The following is a 23,981-nucleotide window of genomic DNA, read 5'->3' on the forward strand; positions in this document are numbered from 1 at the left end:
TCCCTAGTTTGCTCTCATCTTTGACACACACACACTCAGTGCACCATGTTTTGTTTATCCACTCATCCATTGATACATATTTGAGTTGCTTCCTTTTGTTGTTGTTGTTGTTGTTGGTACTAGGATTGAACTTGCCAGGCAGGTGCTCTATCACTTGAGCCATTTCACCAGCCCCTTTTTTTTCCCCAGTCCCGTAAGTTTAATTTATTTATGTTGGAAAATACCACATTGTATTAGTGCTGGAGGGAGCAGGTATACCTGAAAGCTTGCATTTATACCTATCTGCTGCACTGTAGTCACTGTCCCCATGGGTCTGAAGAGCCAGTGGGAGTCACCAGCCCTTTCTGAATTGTTTATTTTTGGGATAGGGTCTTACTTTATGCCCAGGCCAGCCTGGACCATGATCCTCCTATCTGTGCCTAGTCATTGGTTGAGATGAGGTCTCGTGAACTTTTTCAAGCGACTGAGGACTGGTCTTGAACTGTAATCTTCCCAAATAGAATTCTCTGTTCTTTATTTGGTGACCAGCCATGATTTTATAGTTGTCACTAGGGTAATATCCTCCAGAGTGTTGTATGATAAAGTAAATATTAGAACATGTACTTTTATATATTATATAAGAAAACCCAGAAATCAATGAAGCTTTGTTAATATTTAGTATCTAGTATATCTAGTGTGACAGTACTAGGTTATCTATAAATTACGTATATTGGAAGTGCGTTGTGTACTTTTTTATTGATCAGAACCTTTGAAAGTATTGCTAGATTACTTGTGCCTGTGGAGCTTTATCTTTCCCATGATTTTTTTTTTAACTTGGATTCACTGAATTTCTGTTGGGCTAAATGCTGAGAACAACAAGGTTGCCCAACACAATGGTATTCAAGAAAGGAATTCTGCTCATCTGAAGTATCACTTTGTATGTAGGAGATAATGGTATCTTTATTTTGGAGTAACTATGTCAGCTAAAAACAATTTTATAGTCCCTGTATTTGAAGAGCAGCAGAGGGATTCCTCTGTCCCTGCGTTCTGTTTGTGCCTTTGGGCAGCAGCTGGTCAGAGCTCCCAGGAGGCATAGCTGGGCCTGGATGGAGGGTAGGGGAAGGTTCTGCTATCCATCATCACCAGGTATTAAGTTACTGTTTTTCTAGGACTAATGAGATGTTCAGGTGTTAGTCTGCAGAAAGACTTTGTCCTTTGTGAAATGCTTGCTTTACATGTAAACATATAGTAAGTCAGAAATTTAACATTTAATTGATTATGTTCTAAATGTAAAATATGTCACTTTCAGGACCAGTTCCATTTTGCACTATTGAGTATTAGATTTTTTTTCCTATGAATACATTATTAGTCAATACATTTATATTGACCGGCTGTATTGGCACTTCTGTAATCCCAGCTACCTTCAAGGTGACCACAGGAGGATTGAGATCTGACGGTAAAAAACACAAGACTGTATCTGAGAAAAATACTAACAGCAAAAAGGACTACAGGTGTGGCTCAAGTGAGGCCCTGAGTTCCATCCCCAGTACCACAAAAAATAAAACATTTATATTTTTTCTTAACAAGTTTGTACACAACTCTTCTTATGTAAGTCAGAGACTATTCTAAGCCCTTTACGAACGTTAATTAGAGCAATGAATCCACCCTAGAAGACTTGTAGTGTTGGTGTCAAAACTTTATACTACTCAATAATACACAGGATGGGTGAGGACATACAAATTGGATACCTTAAGAAGAGGTGTTTGCTCCCTTTCACGTGGTGGTTTATTTCTCCTGAATGTTCATTGATCAGTGTGTTTCTTACTAATGTCGTGTCAGGTGTGGTGTTTGGATGTTGTGGTCAGTCACTACATGACAGTTCAGGGAGCAAGTGAAGAATGAATGGCAACCAAGCCCTCAGTTTCACAGGGATTGGGTTTAATTCATACCTCCTGTGACCCTGTGGCCTTAGCCAGATTGCCAGCAGCAGCTTCTCTTCAAAACAGAGCAAATAGAAACATTTTGGCTTAAGATTATACTTTTGTTTTGCATGCTCTGTAACTTGTATGTATATACACATGGAAACAATACTAATAATACAAGCAAAATTTTTCAATATATTGCACTAGTTAGGATTCATGAAAATGGGCCTTAGTTCAGAAAGACATGGTGCTTTACGCGGTGAAAAGACTACAGACACTTTTTACATCCCCCACAGGGGATACTAAGCAAAATGTTATTATTTGATTCACTTCAGTAAATAATTTCTGACTGTCCCTGTTCTTGAAGGATACACCAGTGTAAATGAGACCCCAGTGCCTACTCTCCCCTCAAGGGTTGTGTAGCCTCTTGAGGGAAGCTGTGCTAGAGAAGCTTGTAGGCAGGCAAAGTGGCAACCCAAGACCTGACTGGGAGAGGAACAAATATAGTGCTTTGAGAGCATGGGGTGGGAGAGGAGAAGGGAGGGGCGGTATCCCTAGGCCACCTGGTCCTTGAAGCAAGTAGAAAGAGTTAGCACTTGATGAATCTGCAGGGTTGGCAGGGTTTTGCCAGCCTTGTGCAAAGAGGACATTTTCCAGTTGAAAGAGTGACACAACAAGCATAGGGAAAAGAGTCTTTGAATGTGTTTTGGGGAACACTGAAAATTCCAGTTTAATTGGAACATAAGATACTCATGAGAGAGCAGGGGAGAGAGCACTGCATAAGCAGGTCAAGGTGGGGCTTTGTTTGGTAATGAAAGCTACTGGTTCATTGAGCAAATTTGTTATTTTACTTTTTAATTTTATTTTACTTTATGTTTCTTTGTGGTGCTGGGGATGGAACTCAGGGCTTCATGTATGCTAGGCAAACACTCTACCACTGAGCTATACTCGCAGCTCCAGTACTTATTGAGTGCCTGCTGAATACATCAGACAAAACCTCCTGTCCCTGAGGAGCTTCTGTTCTGTTGGTGAGAGACAGTAAGTCAGATCATGAACTGCGTCAGCTGCTGACGTCGTTAAATTGGGAGAGGGCCTTCCTGCCCACGGAGCTTGGGTATCCAAGTCCTCAGCTTGAGGGGTACCCTGGGTGCACTGACCTTTTTGTGGTGACTGACCTCAATGGTTAAAGAGCTGAGGGTGCTGATGTGTGGAGACCTGGGCCAGAGAGAAGGGGCTGGGGGTCTTGTCAGAAGCACTCAGAGTTCTCCTTTTGCGTTTATTCCTAGTTTAGAGTTGTTCTTTGGGAGATGAGTAGCACTGAAAGAATTAAGTTCCTCAGCAGGAATGTAGACCGAATAGATTTCTCTCCTTGAGCACCGAGAATCCTTGGAAGAACCAAGCAGACTGGTTCCCATGTTCTGGGCTCAGATGAGGAACTTCACTTGAGAACCCTGGTGAGATATGGCAGTGTTTCCATGAGGAACTTAGAACACAGATAGGTAAACAGACTGTGGCTCCAACCTACTCGATCAGAGCATCTGCTTGGCCTGGAAGCTGTTGCATTAGAGCAGGTTTACAGGTGGACAAGTACTGACACACATTCACTAAGCATTGGCTGCACAGCCCTCAACAGCAAGCACAGCGCCTCCCTAGAGTGGCGGGAGTGATGGTGAGGTGCTGTGTGTGGAAGTTCCCTTCTCGTGCTAGCTCTCTTCATTGTTGGAGCTCTTATGCCTTCACCTAGGGGCTGGTAGCCAATTGGGGCAGATTATTTGGTGAAGAACTTTTTAATTTTTTTTATTTATCTATTTTTTTGAGACAGGGCCAGTCTTACTGTGTAGTCCTGGCCAGCCCCTCAAGCTTAGAATCATCCTGCCTTTGCCTCCTAGGTACTGGGATTATAGATGTGAGCCACAGTAGCTGGCTGCTGAGAAAATTTTGCATACAGACTCATAGTCAGTTACTGTGGAGTGAGAGCATTCATGTATGCACTTTTTAGTCTGCCTTCCTGGTGACCACTAACAGAGTGAACTACATGCTCTTGCCAGGCAGCTTGTGCAGTATTCAGGTTAGGATGTACATGTAAACACAGTAGGTGAAGGGCAGATGCTGTTTGGGCCACTCACTATTTTGGATAAGTTACTCTGTCTTTCTGGAACCTTGTTTCACCTGAAAAGGGAAGTAATGGTAGCCATCTGATGATATTGTTGTGATAATTAGCTGGAATATATTAAGCTCTTAGTAGCACTCAGTAAACACACGAGGGATTGCTATTTCTTTTTCTTTTTTTGGCCCTTTTGCAAGTTGATTTGGCTGTGTTGCTCAGGTTGGCCTTCAACTCACAATCCTCTGCATCAGCCTCCCAAGTGCTGGGATTACAGGTGTACACCACTGCATGTGGCTGGAAATTGCTGTTTAAGCTTTCAGTCAGCTTCTGCTACCATTAGTACTATTGCTACAATCATAGGTCCTCCTCCTGTGGCAATCTTGGCTTTTTCTTTCAGGTGGTACTACCAGGTCTTTGGAAGCTAACATACACCTGGATTAGTTAGACTTTCATCGTTATAACAAATACCTGAGACAGATTTAAAGGAGGAGAGATTTATTTTGGGTCATGGGCTCAGAGGTTTTAATCCATGGTCACCTGACTAAGTGGGAAGCATGTAGTGAGCAAAGAGGCTTACCTCAGTGAGGTCAGGAAGGATGCACCAGAGACCAGGGGTCATCTTCAGAATCCTGCCCCCAGAGTCCTGCTTCCTCCAGCTAAGCCCCATCTCCTAAAATTTCCTCCATCTCCCAAAATAGCACCACCAGTTGGGTGGTACCAAGCTTTCAATACACCAGTCTTCTTTGGGCACACTTACTGTTCAAACCACAACACTGTCATTGTCTGTGAGTCCTCAGAAGAACTCTGTGGCATAGCATAAGTCTTGTGCATTTCCAGGTTGGGAATCTGAGACATTGTAGGGCAGTGCATTTGCCCTCGTTGCAAAGGTTGGTGTAACTCCTGCAGCATCTGACTCTTGCCTGTTACTTACCAAGATAGGAATGAGGTTAATTCAGTAGTGGCTTACTGCCTAGATCTTGGTGAGCTTGCTGTTCAGGGTTAATAAAAATTTTTGGCCTTTGTGGAATAGTTCAAATGTAAATGCAGAATTTGCTGGAGAAGCTAGTCCTTGAATTTTAATTTCATATGTTTTATTTCTAGAATTACAGGACATTTTATTTCCTGCTGATAAAACTCACTCTTCCCTCCATCTTTATCCTCATCCCAGTCCTTTCATAAAAAACACCTTCCCATGTTGGTGTGAATGTGGTTCCAGAAACTGTAGTTTGTGTCAATTTAAGCACAACTGTAAAATACAAAATTTTGCTGTAGAAATTTTTCTTAAAATCCTTCACATGCACATAGCTTCTTAAATAAAATGAACACAGATCATAATTTTGAGGCAAAGTATGTAACAATTGAATCAGAAGTACAGCAGAAGTAGAACGCTTGTGACAGCTGGTGGCTGAGAAACAGTGATTAGAGCTTGGGAGGGCGTGTCTGGGGAGCTGGAAGAGGCCAGCTTTGGTATGGGTTAGGGGAGGGAAGCAAGACCTTCACACTGATGTGTGGTGATTCTAGTAACCTTACAGCTGGGTCTTTCTGATTTTGCATCCTTCCCACCTAAGTGAGTAAAGTAAGGAGTAGCATTCGTTAGACCACTCCTGTTCTTCAAGGAAGTATAGTCACAGGCTGCATCACACAATACTTTGGTCAGCAGTGAACCCCATTTATGATGGTACTCCCATAAGATTATGATGGGAATGAAAAATTCTTGGTGACGTTGTTGCTGTGAGAACATCTTAGCCATTCTAATGTCACAGCACAACACATTCCTCACGTGTCTGTGGTGATGCTGATGTAAACAAACCTACCAGGCTGCCATATAAATTGTTTAGCACATACAGCTGTGTACACACAGTCAGTTCACAGTGCCTGACAATAAACAACTATCTTACTGGCTGATGTATTCACTATACTGTTTATCATTTGTTTATTTTATGTATTTTTTTTTTTTTTGGCAGTCCTGGGGTTTGAACTCAGGGTTTTGTGCTTGCAGGCAGGCTCTCTACCACTTGAGCCATGCCCCTAGTCCTTTTTGCTTTAGTTATTTTTCTGATAGGATCTTGCATTTTTGCCCAGGTAGATCTGGACCTTGATCTTCCTATTTATGGTTCCCACATAGTTAGGATGACAGGCACATGCCACCATGCCTACCTTTTTATTGATTGAGATGGGGTTTCACTAACTTTTTGCCCAGGCTGGCCTTGAACTGTGCTCCTCCCAGTCTCTGCCTCCTAAGTAGCCGGAATTATAGGAATGTACCACCATGCCCAGCCCTGTCATTATTTTACAGTATACTACTAAGAAAGGTTGACTGTAAGGCAGTAAGCTGTGTCACCTGGCAGCTGCCCTTCTGTGTCATTTTTAATGCATCTCTTGATTGCATCAAGAAGCTGTAAGTGATTGGCCTATACCACCTAGGCACATGCCAGTGCACTCTTTGATCATACACCAAAGAAATCAGCTAATGATACATTTATGATAAAAACACAACCTTGTTTAGTGTGGTTCCTTCCCAACTGGAAGATGGTGCTCCATATCATATTCCACATTCCCTGACTGTGTGGTGCATTTCAGTTCATAGGTTTTCCAGTGTCGAGGATGGGGTAGCAAATGCAGTGCACAGTAAAAATGATTTTGGAAAAAAAGTTCCCGCACAAGTTCCCATGATTTGATAGATTGTTCTGTGTGTGATTTCTTTAAGAGAAGCACGGTTTCTGACAGTGGCTGGGGTGTGGACAGTAGCACCTTAGACCTGTTCCATAGCATCGGGAGTCGTTCAATGTTCATTTGGCGGATGGCTTAATAGAAGTAGGAACGTTTAATGAGGTATTGTCTGTCTTCAAAGTTAGCTTGCATTTTTGTATTTCAAAGATCCGTTTCTGATTTATCATCCATTTTTCCCTCAGAATCACTCCTTACTTACCTCCTTAGCGCTCATCTTAGAATTGTGTAATAAAACATGTAGGGGTAGTTTACCAAGCAGAGTTGGTGTCCACAAGAATTGCCTCTGCGTTAGTTTGTACAAGAGGCAAAAATCTGCTTTTACCTTTCCTTTTAGCCCTTTTACCTCTCTCCCTTTAACACATCCACTTGGACCCCAGGGTCTTCTTGTTATTGCCAAACAATATTGATAATCAACACCTTGTCGCCTTCTCTGCCTGCTCTCCCCTTCCCTTGCCCAACTGGCATTCCGAATCTGCCCATCATATGGTTCTCTTCTTCAGTCAAAATCCGTCACTTGTTTCTCATTTCTGTGCATCCCTAGTACCTGTGATTTAATTGTATAAAATTACTTCTATTATGTCGTATATTTGAGTAATAGCCTACCAGGCGCTAAGTTTCCAAAGCTGTCGGCCATGACTTCTTATCCTATCAATAACTGCCTGATCATCTAATGCATTGATAAAGGAGTGTTTTGAGAACAGATGCTTGGGCCACACTGAGTGAGTGCCCTTTCCCTGGTGTCCCTAGATAGTCATTCTTCTTGGGGAGAGTGAGAAGTCTGCCTTTATAGCCTGAGAGCAACTCATTCACTTTTTAAAAATTACATGTAACGAAGGGGAAATGAATGAAAACCCTAGTATTATATTCAAGCAAAGGGATTATTTGCTTATTTTACTTCGCATTCGTAATTGCTATGAAAAATCAGAGGTTTGGGAGTTTTGAAAATTGCTAAAGTCAATAGGTAAATTTTCCAAACTAAGGAGATCTCACATCAGTTGGCCACAATACAGAAAGCATTCAGTGTAGCTCTACTTCTTATAGGGAGCAGTTAGTTAGCTTGAGTCTTGGCTTAGTCTCTCAGTGGCTGTGCGACACTGGGCAAATTAAAACCTTACTAAGCCTTTCCATACACGTCTTTAATGTGAAGCTAACGATGGTGCCTGCTTCTGGAGGTTGTGTGAGAATTAAATAAGGTAATGGGTGTAACATGCTTAGCTCAGTTTAAAGTAGTGAATGAATGTTAGCCAAGTCACTGTTATTATTGTGATATAGTCATAAAACTTAAACCGAGAGCAATTTTGAAATGAGGTACATTTGACAGTTTTTATAGCTAAGTCATATCCAAGAAATCAAGATTTAAAAAAAAATTGGTAATTGATGAAGATTAGCTTTATTCATAAAATGTTTTTCCTAGCTAGATATTGTAAGATAAAGAGTTTAAAAAATAAAAATACTCCTTTAAAATTATGTCCATGCCTATTTTAGCATTGCAGTGTTTAAGCATTGTATGTTCATTAAAACAGCCTTATGTTTTGCAGGGTTACAGTGTTAGACCTTATGATAGCCAAGATGGTGGGTGATGAGCAACTGACCAAGGATGACATTCCTGTGTTTTTGCGCCATGCTGAGTTGATTGCAAGCTCCTTTGTGGATCAGTGCAGGACTGTGCTGAAGTTGACCTCGGAGCAGCACACCGAGGATGAGGTAAGGAGACAGAACTCTCAGTTCTGGTTAGAAAGAGCAGGCACGTTTTCTAATTCAGTCTAGTCCCCTGTGAGAGTTCTTTCTTTAAAGTTTTTAAAGATACATGAATGATGTATCCTTATAGTATGGTACTTAGAAATTGCAAATTATGAGAAACAGTGCTTTTATTCCTGCCATTTAGCGTTAATGACGTAAAAAAAAAAATTCTGGTGAATACATTTTTCCAGGCTGCTAAGATCAAATAGTATGTGTGCATATGTAGACGTCCCTACCTGTTCACAGTGGAGTCATTCTATGCTGTCTCTTAAGTTTCATTTTGTTTCCCCCAAATGTAGGCTTTGTGAGGGCAGAAGTTGGACCATGATTATAGTAATATGAACACAGTGCACACTTAGCAAATATTTGCTGAATATATAACCAGTCTTTTGCGAGTGCTTTTTTAAGATGCCAGTGCAACATTCTAGGTAAAAAATTTACTATAATCTAGTAGGTCAACTTCCTGTAGTTGGGCATGTGGGTTGCCCGCCCTTCTGCATGTTATAATATTGCTTGTTTTAAATGTCTTCTTAGTTCCGTCTTTGTCCATTTCCATAATTAGTAACCTAGGATATTATCTCAACAGTGGAACTGCAAGTTACATACATTTTTAAAACTTTCAGCACACATTTCTAAATTGCCTATTAGAAAGTTCTCTTCTAGCTGGCATCAGTGGCCGACGTCTGTAATCCTAGCTATTTGGGAGGCTGAGATCTGGAGGATCGAGGTTCAGGACCAGCCCTGGCAAGTAGTTCACCAGACAACCCCCCCCCCCCATCTCCAAAATAACCGGAGCAAAATGAACTGAAGGTGTGCCTCGAGGTGGAGTGCCTGCTTTGTGAGGGTGAAACCCTGGGTTCAAACCCCAGTCCTACCAAAAAATAAATAATAAATAAAAAAGTTCACTACTTCTCCTATCTAGTGTAGGAGTCTTCCAGTCCCACCCCTCCAGGCTAACCACCTCAGGTTCTTCTTCAGACCTTTTCTCTGTCAAGAGCGTGGAAGCTAGGTGGCACTAACTCTGTTCTCACCTCTTCACTTGATAACTCCTCTTTGAATTTATTCCCTGTCCTTCCCTTCTAAATTGAAGTCAGAATTGTTCTTTCTCTGGAAAACTACTCAGCAAAAGGGAAAGCATTTCTGGTCTAACAACAGAGGTGAACCCGAGATAAGTCCTAGGTGTTAGCAGCCAGCCAGAATGGAGAAAAGTCTGTGGTGCCATTCCTTTGAAGTTCCTGAGCTGACCACACTTACTGATAATGATGGAAAATGGGTCACAGTTCACATTCTGGGGCTGAAGTCAAGGGGTGAGATTGATTGCAGAGGGACATGGAATTTATATACATGTCTGTGTATCTTGACACATCTGTATCATGCACTCATAGATGTGTTTTACTGCTTATAATTTAAACCTCAGTGCAGCTGATTTTAAAGCTGTTTCAAGATACTAGGTCATTGATGTGCTGATGAGAATGATCGGTAGGGGGTAATTAATGCTGCTTGCCATGAAGGTAGACGAGGAGCCATGGCCTGTCCTGGAGAGTGACATGTGATCGTGTAGGTTCCTGAGCTCTGGTTGGCCGTGCAGTCACGGTGTGACTGCTCAGTTACGAAAGTGTGTTTCCTTCTTTGTGCCTCTGTTTGGATTCTAGGTGATAAAGCCCTGGCTTTCTCAGTAATCATGCTAATAGTCAAGTTCTTTTTTTCTGTGATAGAGAAGAAGAAGGTCTTTACTTAAGACTTGTCTTGCTGTTCTGGAGATAAAGTTGCCTTTGTTTCCAGTAGGAGGAGCAGTGAGCTGTGCTTCAAAAAACATTCTAAAAATTAATTTTCTAAGAGATGGGGAAGGCAGTAAAAGTCAGGACTTTTTAAATTATAGCTTTAAACTGTTCGTGGGACTTGTGCTTAAAGTGATTTCAGTATTGGAATCAAGATATGCGGTACAGTTTTTTTTATGTTAGGAAAATTTTAATTTTTCCCTCAAATTGTTGGCTCTCTAAAGTGGAAGGAATTATGATCTGCCAATGGGTAGAAAACTGTAGGCAATTTACTTTAGAAAGGCTGAAAGAGGTCAGTTTTAGAAATTTACTAATCTGTATCCTCATGACTTGTGCATATTAGTATATACGTAATATATATTGTACTTTAAGGTATTAGTGAAAGCAAAAAGTGACAGGAGGTTTTAAGAAGACCTCTATGACAATATTTAAACATATCATGCTCCTAAGTGGTGTACCAGACCTGACCTATGCCATTATTTCAGATCTAGAAATCTGTGGTTGGCTGTTGGCTCAGGATTGCCTCTGGTGGAGCTCTTTCTGCAGAGGAATAAGTCAGCGAGTGCTGCTCATGAGGATCTCCTCCCCTCCTCCTCCCAGCCAGCTGACCAGCAAGCCCTGCCTTTACCCATCAGTGATTTTTCTTATTTCCAAAGCACAAGATAGTTTAAGTTCTCACAATGCTATGACCAAAAATGGAGAATGAAAACCGGCATGTTTATAGCATTAAAAAAACGTGACTAATTATTTGGCTTCAAAATTCTGAAGTTTTGTTCCTAAATTGCTTTATAAAAGGAGTCTTACTTTTTCATGGGAATGTACTTGTGCCCATCTATTGATGTATTTTATGTAATTTTTTTAAGGCTTTGTTACATTTTTGTTAGTTTGGGCACCATTACTCTTTAAGGTTTACTTGTCAGCTTTGCCTTTTCCTCTGAAAGCTTAAATTTTTAAAATTTTTGCGATGCTGGGGATTGAACTCAGGGCCTATACCTTGAGCCACTCTGCCAGCCCTTTTTTTGTGATGGTTTTTTTGAGATAGTGTCTTGGAAACTATTTGTCTGGGCTGGCTTCGAACCTTGATCCTGCTGAGTAGGTAGGATTGCAGGCGTGAGCCATTGGCATGCAGTTTAAAAATTTTTTTAGCTTTATGTATTCTGACACATATTGTGAGAGTTGTCTTCAGTTTGTGGGTTTTTCTTTCTCTCTTAAATCTTTGCAATCCCAACTTAAGTCTTTTGCTATCCTTATATAGTAGCATTTAGTAATATTTACGGAATAAGTAAAAATAGTGTTCTTTCATTATACATATTGATAGATTTTTGTATTTTGAAATAATATTTTCTTTGTTGTAAAAAATTATTTAAGGGGCTGGTCAAGACAGCTCATGTCTGTAATTCCAGCTACTCCCAGTTCCAGGAGACGGAGATTAGGATGGAGGTTAGTGAGAGGCCAGCCCAGGCCAAAAGTTAGCAAGACTCCTGCATCTTAACAAAATAAGCCGGGCATGGCGGTATGCCCCTGTGATCCCAGCTGCTCAGGAGGCTGTATGTAGGAGGAGCTCAGTCTGAAGAGTTCAAATCCCATTACCCACCTGCTCAAGTTTTTAAAAGTTGAAGTTGATGAAACATAAAGTTAAGAAGTTTCTGGTTTTTCCTAGCCCCACTTGTTTTCTACAGAGCTCTTTGCATGTCCTTTTTTGTTGTTGTTCTTCCAAAAATTTTTTTTGTATATATATACATATATATGTTTTTTGTTTCCTTTTTCACAATATTAGACACACTCATCTTTAACTTTTTTTTTCCCCTCCGAGGGAAGGAACGTTGAGATAGGGTCTCACAATGTAGGCCAGACTAACCTTGAACTTACTATCCTTCTGCCTCCATCTCCCATGTATTAGGATTACACGCATGGTGCCATTACGACAGACCTTAACTTGCTTATTCCACTTTTTTATAATGTAGCTTGTATATCTCTCCATTTTAACTGATGCATATCTATTACATGCTATTTAGATGCATTATAGTTTTAAAATTTGTTTCTAAAGAGATGTTTAGTTGCTTCCAGATTTTTTTTCTTTTTGGTTTTCTTTTTTTTTAGCCTTTACAAATAATGCTACAGTGAACATCCTTGTACACATATCTTTGTACTTTGGGATTACAAATTACTAGAAATTGAATTATTGGGTCAGTATTCAGTTGTCTGTTTAAAACTTTTAGAGATATTTGTAACTGGCATAACAGTACAGCACAAGACTATACCAGTTCCTACCCTTTACAAATATGAGATAATTGCTATTTCTCTTTAATATTTTTCAGTGACCAGTATGTTCATTTGTCTTGTATATTAGGTTACCTTTAAAAATGAATTTATTAAAAATATTTTCAGAAAATTAATCTATCATATGTAAACTTTTTCCATAGTTAACTTTTTGTTTGAATTTATTGATGAGACACACACACACACACACACACACACACACAAATCACAGTTTGCCTGGGCTGCTGTCGAACTGTGATCTTCCTCATCTCAGCCTCCCAAGTAGCTATGCTTATAGGCATGAGCCACAGGTGCCTGGCTTGTTGATATTTTTAGTCTTTTAGAAGTTCTTGTTTTTATTCTAGTTAGACTTACCAATTTTATCCTCATGGCCTCTGAATATTTTTTTCATGCATTTTGTGAACTTCCACTTAAATTGTGGAAATATGTAACCTGTATGTCCTATTTCTTTCAGTACCTACTCCCCACTTTTGATTAATCTAGAATTTATTTTCAAGTAAAGAGTCATGTGTGGATACCAATGAATTTTTTATGTCTTTTGACTATCCAAGATTTTGTGAAATCTTTGGTGTAAAACTGTTTGAATCTTGATTTCTTCTCTTACTAGTGTGTGAAGCTTGGAAAAAGTTACTTATCTCCATGACTGTTTTCTCTTCCTTTAAAATAGGTTGTATTTCAGTGAAAGCCTGAGTGCACTGATAAATACATAGCCAGTATTTCTTTTAGTGATCAGCCTTATACTTTCCACTAATTTTAATACCATTTTTATCATACAGCAAATTCTTATGTATATTTGGATCCATTTCTAGATTTTCAACTTTTACAGGAAGAAGCACTAAGATGCCAGCAGGAGAAAGAAAAATTCAAAGAGCTACACATTTATATTCAGTAAAGGAATGCTGAAATGAACATACAAATAAATACAAAACTGGTCCCTGCACAAGGCAATAATTAATTGCCTCAGGCCAGCCACAATTAATATGCATTTCTGTAGGCATAAGTATTTGCAGTATCAGCTTTCTATAACTTACATAGATGTAAAACAGCTCAGACACCAAAGGGTAGAGTTAATACGGATGGCTGAGATGGACAAGTGACTAACCTGTTTTTTTCTTTTGCTCCTTACCCCCAATCCTGTTCCTGATTTAATTAGTATAGTTTTAAAATACTTTTAAATATCTGGAAAGACATTTTATTCATCACTCTTGGATTTTAGGAGAATAATTCTCCCTGACAATTATTTATTTCCAGTGCTCATTAGAAACACTTTTATCAATGGAAGACTTTTAATGACTAAAATTGGCAATGTGTTAGTTCGGATTAGATTAATTTTACTATGTGTGTATTTTGGTAAATATTATAGAATTTTGTAGTTGGAAAGAAACTCTGGATCATTTCTTTCAAAATTCTCCCTCCCCCCAATTTACTTGCCTTTTTTTTTTTTAAATCATGGAATGTGTCAAACAGACTAAGAGAAAAAAGTGCCCTCAAACCCCCACTTCAAGCCCTAAGTTCGTGATTGTTCCTGTTCTGTCTGTAGGCTCACTGATTTTTTGCCACTTGCTCCGGGTTGAAACAAGCTCTACCATATTTCATCAGTCACTCTAAAAGATAAGGAGTCTTCAGATACAAGTACAATAAAACCAACACATCTAAAAAAATTGATGATAAAATTATAATATTAAACAGTATGCAGGTATTCTCCATTGTCCTTAATTTTTCTCAGGTATATTTTGTTGAATCAGGTTACAAATAAAGCCTCCCCTTTAATATTAAGACTCCCTTTTCCTGTTTGTCCCTTTCGCTAGTTACTGGTTGAAGAAGCTGCTAGGCAGGCACTCTATTGCTTGAGCTACACCTCTAGCCCACTGCTTTCCCTTTTGTTTGACGTGAAGGATTTGTTAGTTCTAGGGGCTTATTCAGATTTTGTTTAGTTTTTTTGTTTTTGTTTTGAAGGAGTGTTTTATCAGGAAGCACATAATGCTTGTCTTTGTCTTTGGTGTTTGCACCCTTTAACAACTCTTTCTCTTTGTCTCACTTTCTCTTTCTCTAGTGAAAAAAAAATACATACTTAGCCAGCTAGACCCAGTTTAAATGATTGCAGTTTTGTTGGCCACATCCAAAGCAGCATAATCAGGAGCCAGTCAAACATACACCCTTTTCCCTCCATCAGGCCTGACCAGTGTCACAGAACTTTGTCACAGCCGGTTTGATCTGGTGCTTGTTGGCCTTGATATCTACAGCACACACAAGTTTGTAGTCTTCTCTCATCTTCATGGCTAACTTAGTGGTCAGGGGAATGTGATGGCAGTGTAGCGGTCAAGCTTGCTTCTCCGAGGGGCTCCCTTCCAAGGGTGTTTGGCTGCTTCCAGAGCCACAGCGTCTCGGGGTGCTGGGAGGTGGGTGACATGTATACCTTCTTTTTGTGGCTGTGGATACCTTTCAGCACAGCCTTCTTGGCGTCTGAAACCTTTGCCTTGGCTTTGGCTTTTTAGAGGGGTGGGACTTCCTTTCTTGTTTTCAGCACCATCTTAATGAAAGGCTGTTTTTTTTTTTTAAGTTATTTTTCAGATAGGGTCTTGGGTTTTTGCCCAAGGCTGGCTTTCAACTATGATCCTCCTACCAAGGCCTCCTGTGTAGCTGGAATGACAGGTGCATACCACCATGTTTGGCTTATTTGTTGAGGGGGGAGTGGTCTCACTAACTTTTTGCCTGGCTAGCCTTGAACGCTAATCCTCCCTAACTCTGCCTCTGAGTGGCTAAGATTACATTTATGAGCTACTGCACCTGGCTAAAGTGGTAGGATTTTGACTGTCATTCTTCATTTATTAGTAGGAATATTTTTTAAAAAAAGAAACTTTCTTTAATCCACTGTTAGGCTATAAAAGGTACATTTTGATTAAGAAAGACAGTGTAAATGCTCAGCTGCCCCCTCCCCTCGTCTCCTCTCCTCCACTCATCTTGAGCACGCTCTTCCCCATACCCAGGCAGCCAGCCGATTTTGGGGAGAACTGGAATCTAGAGATGACTGTCTGGGCATTCACCCTCTTAACTTGTGAAGGACGCTGAGGCCTGCACAGTTAATGGATTTGCTTCAGGCTCCTTTCTTTCAGACTCTTTTTTGCAGTAAGGTTTTGAACTTAGGGCCTTAAGCTTGCTAGGTAGATGCCGTAGCTGTTGAGCTATTCCTCCAGCTCCAGACTTCTAACCTAGCTCCCTACCCGGCTCTTTAATTAGCAATGGAAAACTATGAAATAAAAGTAAAGATACAAGGCATTAAAAATGTGTTATTTCTTGCTATTTTAAGATGTCAGAATGCTATATTAAAATACTAACTTGAAATCTTAGTAGAGAATAATGAATTACATTTAGTATTAACAGAACGAAGTAATTTTGTTATGAAGAGTGCTATCTTTATGACCTAAATTTTTAGTCTTTACTATGTTTTGTCATGTAACTTGTATTTTATTTATTTATTCATTTTTTTATTTTGGTTTTTTGAGACAGGGTCTCACCATGTAGCCCAGACTGGCTTTGAATTTGAGATCCTCCTGTGTCAGTCTTCCAAGTGCTGGGATTACAGGTGTGAGCCGCCATGCGTGGCTAATAACATGTGCCTTTAAGTTTCATATGGACCACATGATGCCATGCAGTCGGCGTGTGGTGGTTTCTTGGTCTTGCCACCTAATTTATATGAATTATTTAGTAGGTATATGAACTAACATTTTCAAATAATACTATCTTTTCTAACCCACTGAGTTACTGCATGGAGGTTTATATTTACCCAGAAGTCACAGGTTCTTGAAGCCAAAGTTTTTTAGCCACAGCACTTCACAGGATTCCTATGCATAAGAAACAAATGTACTTCATGGGATATTTGCATCTTTAACATAGAACTCGAATACTGGGGATGCTTTAAAAAAGAAAGTATTTGATAAATGTCACGTATGTGTGGCTTGTAATTTTGAACATTTATCTCACTGTTGGTATTTTTGCTTGAATAAGTTGTTTCTGGATCCTTGCTCCAAGAAGACATATAATCTTGCCTTGTTCATGGCTGATGTCTCCTGTTAGTGAAGATGGTTATTCAAGTGCATATTTAATATTTCTGTTTTGCTCTGCATAGTTTCTTCTCTTCAAATGTGTTATAAGCACTGACTTTAATGTTTATTTAATACCTCATTCTCTTACAGTTATGTAGAACAGTGAAATCATTTAGATTTTAATATACTTAGAAATTAGGTTTCCTTGTCTTTTTAGGAGGCACTAGCCACAATTCGGCTTCTGGATGTCCTTTGTGAAATGACGTCCAACACTGAGCTGCTTGGCTACCTGCAAGTTTTTCCTGGCTTGCTGGAACGAGTGATTGGTGAGTGAAAGATCATAAAGAGTATTTTTAGTTAAGAAATCTTTGTCTGTACTGTAACATAAATCTAAATACAGATCCTTAATTTTCAGTGTTTTGCTGCTCTTTGGAGATTTTTCTCATTTTGTTTTTTGAGACAAGGTCTCACTATGTAGTATAATCTGCCCTGAACTCACATTTATCTTCTTGCCTCACACTTTCAAATGCTGGAATTACAGGTGTATGCCATCATGCCCAACTACTTTTGAGGGCTGTTGAATACTTTTTTCTTGGGTGGAATTATGGTGCCATGGTAACAGCTCAGGGTGATTAACCTTGAGAACCTGGTTCTGCCCCCTCGCTTCCGTTAAGCATTGGGACATCTGCTCAGTGCAGTTGACACAGCAAGGCCTTCCTGCAGGTGCCTGAGATAGGTGTTTCACAGGAGTAGTTGTGATGACAGTGTTGAGAGTGATTTTGTTTTGGTAGTATAGTTTCACAAAATTTGGAAGTAATTTTTTTCCTAATAACTTTTTTTAGGGAAGGGGCAGTGGGTATAGTGGGGTTTGAACTTAGGTCTTTGCAGTTGCCAAGCAGGGACTCTACCGCTTGAGCCACACCTCCAGCCCTCTTTTTCCTCTGATTATTTTTGAGATAAGGTCTTGCTTTTGGTACAGGCTGGCCTGGACTGCCATCTTCCTCTTTTACACTTCCTCCAGTAGCTGGGGTGACAGGTGTATGCCACCGTGCCCAACTTTTTTTTCCACTGAGGTGATCTTGTGAACTTTTTTGCTCAGACTAGCCTGGAACCATAATTCTCCCAATCTCAGCCTCCCGATTAGCTTGGGATGAGAGGCACACAATTGGATGACAGGCATGAAACCATATCCATCTACTGGTTGAGATAGGATCTTGTGAACGTTTTGCCCAAGCTGGCCTTGAACCGTGATCCTCCCACTTTCAGCCTCCCAAGTTAGTATTACAGATGTGAAGTGCTGATGCCCGACTCTGATTGTATTCATTGAGCATGTAGAATAGTGCTTTACATAGATATTTTTATAACAATATGGTTTTAAACAAGAAGTCATTATTTGAAGTTTCACTATCTTTACTAAAAAGCTATTTGCCAAGTGATTCAGAGAGAACCTATTCTGTATAATTAGCACAGTCTAGGTGTTGATTTTTCACTAATCACTATTTTTTCCTTTAAAATACTCTGGAGGCCAATATACTAAGAAAGGTGACTTCGTATCTACAAGTGTAGATGAGCTAGCAGTGAGTTCTGGAAGCGTGTAGAATTCCATCCCAGAGTTCTGTTTTGAATGCATTGCTTTTAGTGATAATCAGAATGAAACCCCACCAACCTTGGAATTGTTGTGCAGCCAGGACACATGTGGGTTGCCCTCCTACCTGCAATTTACTAACCTCTCTGAGCCTCATTTCTTCATTATAAAACTGAGAAAGGAATGTCTGCCTTTAATAGGTTTGTTGAGAGGGTTAAATGAAGTAGAAACACTAACATACAGCCAGCTCCTGGAATATTGTATGTTTTCACAGGTCACCTAAAGTTATTCAAAGAGTGTAATGATGTTATTTCTTCTTCTTCTTTTTTTTTTTTCGGCACTGGGGTTTGAACTCAGAGCCTCACACTTACTAGGCAGACATTCTACCACTTGAGCCAGTCTTCCAGCCCATGTTATTTCTTCTGATTGTAGCTAGACGAGCACTGGAGAGCACAGCTGTGCCTAATGAGCCTAATTATTTGGACATTGAGAAAGATAAGCTGTCTTGGTTTCTGTGGTCTGGATCATTATAGATATAGACTTAGCTAATCAGTTATCAGATGAGTTCTTAAAGAGATTGGAATTGAAAGCCATACTGAAAGATGCTGGAAAGTTTTTATCCAACTTTTCATTGTGGATAAATAGAAAATCCAAGGCAAGGGTAGTCATTGTAGCTTGTCTCCCCCAAACCAGAATGTATGTTTAAAAAAGGCAATGCAGAAGCAGAAGAGCTGCCTTATCATTATTACTGTTATTTTCCCTGATCCTAAGGATGGAACCCTGGGCCCCACCCATGCCAAGTAGGCCTTCTGCCACTGAGTCTCACCCCAAGCCCTAGTCATTCTTTACAGAAAGTCTTCAGTACTCCACCTTTATTTATTTTAGTCCATTAAAATAAATACTATGGAAAACGGGACATTTCCCACGGACAATGAAGTCTACTGTTTTTACTCTAGAACTCTTACGACTGATCCACGCAGCTGGAAAAGATACTACAAACATCTTCAGTACCTCTGGTTGTGTAAAACCGGAAGGTGACATCTCAAATATGGCTGAGGGGTTTAAGTCTCATCTCATTCGTCTGATTGGAAATATGTGTTACAAGAATAAAGATAACCAAGACAAGGTAAAATTATTTTGTGGTATGTCATACATGTATGTTTTCATTTAGAATTGGCCTTTAGAATTTAGAACACGTTCACTTTTTTGGAGTGAAAATTTGAGGCACTTAGAAAGTAGATTGAGAAGAGCTATCTATGTGTGTATATGTATTTCTAACATAAAAAGAATATACATTTTTCCCACAGGTAAGCATAATAGGATTTATTTGTATTAGGCTTTGTGTGTATGCAGTTTTTCATTGTCTTTGTCTTGTGTGTTTGATCCATCTCCTTTTTGGTAAACTGTGTTTGTCTAAACCCTGTACATGTAAACACTAATATGTAGAGACCAGTAAGTAAAAAACATACTTAACAAACCCAGAAAAATTTCTAGTATACAGTAGACATTTAAGAAACACTAGTTATTATTGACCATTATTGTAAAAACAAAACAACACAAAACAAAAAAATCCCCTTATAGCTATTGCTTACATTAATGGGTGAGAACATCATAACTTTTTCCTTCTAGGTGTTTTGAAATGAGCATGTATTTAAATCTTTGGAAACTCAGTAGACTGCTTTTGGAAACCTCTTTTGTTTTGAACAGTGTAGAGATAATTCTATTGCTAATGTGAGTGTGACAAAAGAGTTGCTGGAAGATTGGGTCACATGCTTCATACTAACTAGTATTCTTGGATCTTTTTGGAGTATTACTTTGGATAGGCTTTGTTTTGCTTATTTAAATGCTACATTTGAGGCAGATCATATTTTCTAAGAAGTCTGCAAAAGTACATGTCATTTTACGTATATTTCTACATTCTGAGTTTGCCCCCAGACCCCACTCCCCAAGGAGGGTTGGCATCTATTTCTCCATGCCTTTGAGTCTGTTCAGCCCCTGTGACTGCTTTGAACAGTGAAATATGGCAGGAGAGATCCTGTATTATTTCCGGCATAGTCTTTAATTGGTCTGGCCGATTCTGTTTGTAGCTTCTTAGAAGCTAGTCACCATGTAAGAAAGTACTGATTCCCAAGATCACCTTACTGTGATCCACATGAAGAAATGCTGGAAGCTGAGGTGCAAAGAGAGACTAGTGGAGGAACATCACAGCACTAGGCTTGTGCACGAAGTCCTCTTGGAAGTAGATCCAGTCTTGGTTTCTTACTTGCCCAGCTGACACCATGTAGGTCAGGCAGAACCTTTTCTAAATTCCTGACAAACATTCATTGTGAAAAAGTGAGAAACTGGAAAAATGCTGTGGAGATTGTCCTGTTAGTATCTCAGTAAGTCATTTATAAACACTGGACAAAAGACAGTTATGTGAAGACACTGAGATCTGACACACAGGCAGATGCTGGAATGAAACTGACTCTTAGAAGAAGGAATTCACAGAGTGTATTCATGCAGGGCAGTTAAATCTGCATTCTTTGCTAGCTTGAAGAATCAAGGAAGCGTTTTCGGTAACCATAAGCATTGGGAAGTGAGGGAAAAAATTGGGAAAGGAATCTGTGATGCCCGAATCACACATATGTGGGGCAGGCTCCAAGCAACTAAGCTGAGAACAAAATAATTATACCAAGACTCGAGCTGCCATTCTATAGAGTTTACAGTTTAAGTCCAACTAAGGTAATTGTCCACTACAACAAAACTATTAACACTTTTTAGAGGAACATAATAGGATCCAGAGTTTCCACAGCATAGCACTCACAGTATCTAGGATATAAACTGAAATTACTTGACATACAGGAAAATGTATTTCATTTTCAAGAGCACACATAATTGAGAGAAGCAGATTGTGATATCACATAGGTGTTGACAAGGATTTTAAAAAATTAATTGTAAACTGTGCTGAAGGATGGAGAGGCAAATACACATCATCTGAATGAAGAGAAGATATCTCAAGTTGGGCAGGGTGGTTCATGCTTGTAATTTCAGTACTTGGGGAGCTGAGACAGTAGCATTTTGAATTCAAGACCATCCTGGGCTGCCCAGTGAGACCCTTTCTCAGAAAAGATAGGCTAACTTAGTAACAGCTAAGAAAGAGTAATTGGAAGTTCTAGAACTAATAAGAGAGTATTGGAATTAAAAGAGTTTTGAGTGTGTTGACTATATCGTGGAGCGGTCAGAGGAAGGAGTCAGTACACTCGAAGATATGCTAATGCAAATCATCCTGTCTGAAAAAGAGAGGGAGTAAAGATTGAAAATAAAATGGATACTTATGAGATTCTGTATTTTGGGATAATTTGTTATGTAGCAGTTGAGAACAGGATAGCTCCATGAAATACACAAAGCAGAAAGCTTGCTCTTTTGTTCTGTTTGTACTATTTTGGTACTCCTCATCTTCAAGTAGATGAGTGTAGGAATACTAATCCCCTTGGAAAACTACTGGGCTGATTTTTATAAAAGGAAGTTTATAGAGAATAGGACACTACCTTCAGAATGACCAAGGCTGCCTTTCTTGAGGAGTATAGAAGAGATGGTTTTTCTTGTGTTTAACTCTTTTTTTTTTGCTAACTTGGATTGGCCTCATAAAGAACAAAAGTAGTAACCTTTAAAGAGCTCATGAAATAACTCACTGAAGTCAGGATTAAGTTGCTCTCTAAGTAAATATACAGCCAAGTGCTGCTGTGTAGACGACATGGGCTCGCAGGAAGTCCATAGTGTGTTCTCTTGCTGGTACAGTTGCTAAGAGCACTGCAGGCTTTTGAGCAAACACTCTAGAGAGGGTTGAGGAGTTCATTCTTTAATTAGAATGTGTCTTTTTCTTCCAGTTTCTTTGCTGTACCTACAAAAGGCCTGAATGTTACCTCCGTTTTTGTTGTGGGTGTTGCTCTTTTTTTTTTTTTTTTTTTTTTTGGTGGGGCGGGGGGAGTCTTCTTTCCAAAGACTCAGAGATAACACTCAAATCTCAAATCTCACTCTGAATGTGCTGGGAGCTTGCTTCTTGTAGCTAAGCCCTAATTTCAGCTGGCTGATAATTTGCTTTATTCATTATTGCCTCAAGGGATGAAGTTCAGTAGCACTCAGATGATTTTAGTTCCTTCTAGTTCTGCGGAAATGGATGGCTGTGTAGCAGTTCTTTATCATTGGGTCACTAGTTTTTATTATGTTGTTCAGATGGGTTACCCTACTTCATCCCAAATTGGGGTCTGCAGGGAAGTTTGGTTCTGTGTCTACACCAAGACTGCAGATCCAAGGTGAGAGAATTTTTGAGGCATCTCATCAAATTTGGGTTTGTACTTCACCCAGAAGAAAAAAAAGAAAGGATGATGACTTGTTTAGTGTCTCCTGTGTTTCTGCACAATACTTGGTGACCTACAGGTATTATCTTCTTTATTTGGTAGGGGCAGTGCTGGGGTTTGAACTCAGAACCTCATGCCATTTGAGCCACACCAAGTGATAACCCCTCCCCTGCACTCTTCCTTCCATTCTGTCCTTTTTTCCTTCCTTATTTTTTTTTTTTTTTTTTTTTTGGCAGTGCTGGGAATTGACCCCAGGGCTTCTCATAATCATTATTTTCTAAATGAAGAAACGAACACTGGGAGAGACTTAAATGTGATTTAATTCAGCTTGTATCTACTGAATGGAAACTCTATCCTGTCTACCCCAGAGATAACATTCACTTTAATGGGGAATAACACATTGTACACTAGGGTGCTAACCAGAATCTGTGAGGAGAGACCTGGCATACAGGAGCTAATGGGTGACCTGACTCTCTGGGCTGACTGTACTGGAAACAGTTGTGTATAAGCAAGGCCAGAGCGGGACTGCTGGGGTGCACAGTATTAATAGGATGGGATATCGTCTTCCTTTTGATTTGCACGTTTAGGCAAGATTTAAGAGAATAAGGGAACTTGGCCTCAGATTGAAAATCTGCTCAGAAATGTGCTTTATCTAATCTTCCCAAGAGTCTTGAACTGTTCATTCTGTACATGTGATGCATTGTAGTGTTTCCTGATCTGTGAAGGAATTGCCAGGTTTCCCTTACCAAGTCATGGCATGGAGATGCTCTGTAATCCTTACTGACTTCTCTTACCCTGTCTTTTGTGTTTCACTCGCATAGCATTTCTTTGCTACAGCTGTGGTATTAGTTTACTTTTAAACCACTGAGACCTAAATGGAGATTCTGTTTTGGTTTCTGTGGTAAGAAGCACGTGGATATTAGGCTGTAAACACGAAGAAAGCATTCTTTGCTTCTTTGTTAGACCAAGAAATGTATGCTTTACTCTTTTTCTTCCTCGTCTTTCTGCTCTTCACTATTATAAATTCTTTAAGTGAGTGCTTTATTTGAAGGAAACCAAATGTTTTTATTTCATAAAGCCAACTGCATTATATGAGATGGACAGGTAAATGATCTAGTTCATCTACTTTCTTTTCCACCCAAAGAAATCTCATTGCCTACAGTGGGCACGCTGCTTGGTTGAGGAGTCCATTCTGACATAGGCTCCCTGGCAGTGAGTTCAGCTGCTGCTCCTATTCCTCCTGTTAGGGATTCCTAGCCTTCACGCATGCACTTGATGGTCCCACGTTCACATACATGCACACATAAAGTGTTCATTACACCCATTTAATTACTTTATTTAAAGTAGGTCAGCATGTGAAGACCATCAACTTCATTTGGCCTCAATTCAGAATTACCCCTTAGGAAGGTAGCTTTCATTCATGTACATAAAAATCTTTGTAGTAAATTTTTCATTGTGTTGGTTTTGCTCACTATGC

At 39.7% G+C, this 23,981-nt stretch overlaps 1 protein-coding gene across 1 annotated transcript in view; it reads left to right on the forward strand.

Moving 5' to 3' along the window:
- Window positions 1-23,981, forward strand: part of Atxn10 (ataxin 10) — a 134,312-nt gene that overhangs the window by 44,142 nt on the left and 66,189 nt on the right. Inside the window, exons 7-9 of the mRNA XM_020184612.2 lie at window positions 8,277-8,442; window positions 16,797-16,905; window positions 19,121-19,290. Coding sequence (XP_020040201.1) covers window positions 8,277-8,442; window positions 16,797-16,905; window positions 19,121-19,290 — 445 coding nt within the window. The remainder of the gene's footprint in view (window positions 1-8,276; window positions 8,443-16,796; window positions 16,906-19,120; window positions 19,291-23,981) is intronic.

The sequence above is a fragment of the Castor canadensis genome, chromosome 8 (genome assembly GCF_047511655.1).
Source record: "Castor canadensis chromosome 8, mCasCan1.hap1v2, whole genome shotgun sequence".
Taxonomy (NCBI): domain Eukaryota; kingdom Metazoa; phylum Chordata; class Mammalia; order Rodentia; family Castoridae; genus Castor; species Castor canadensis.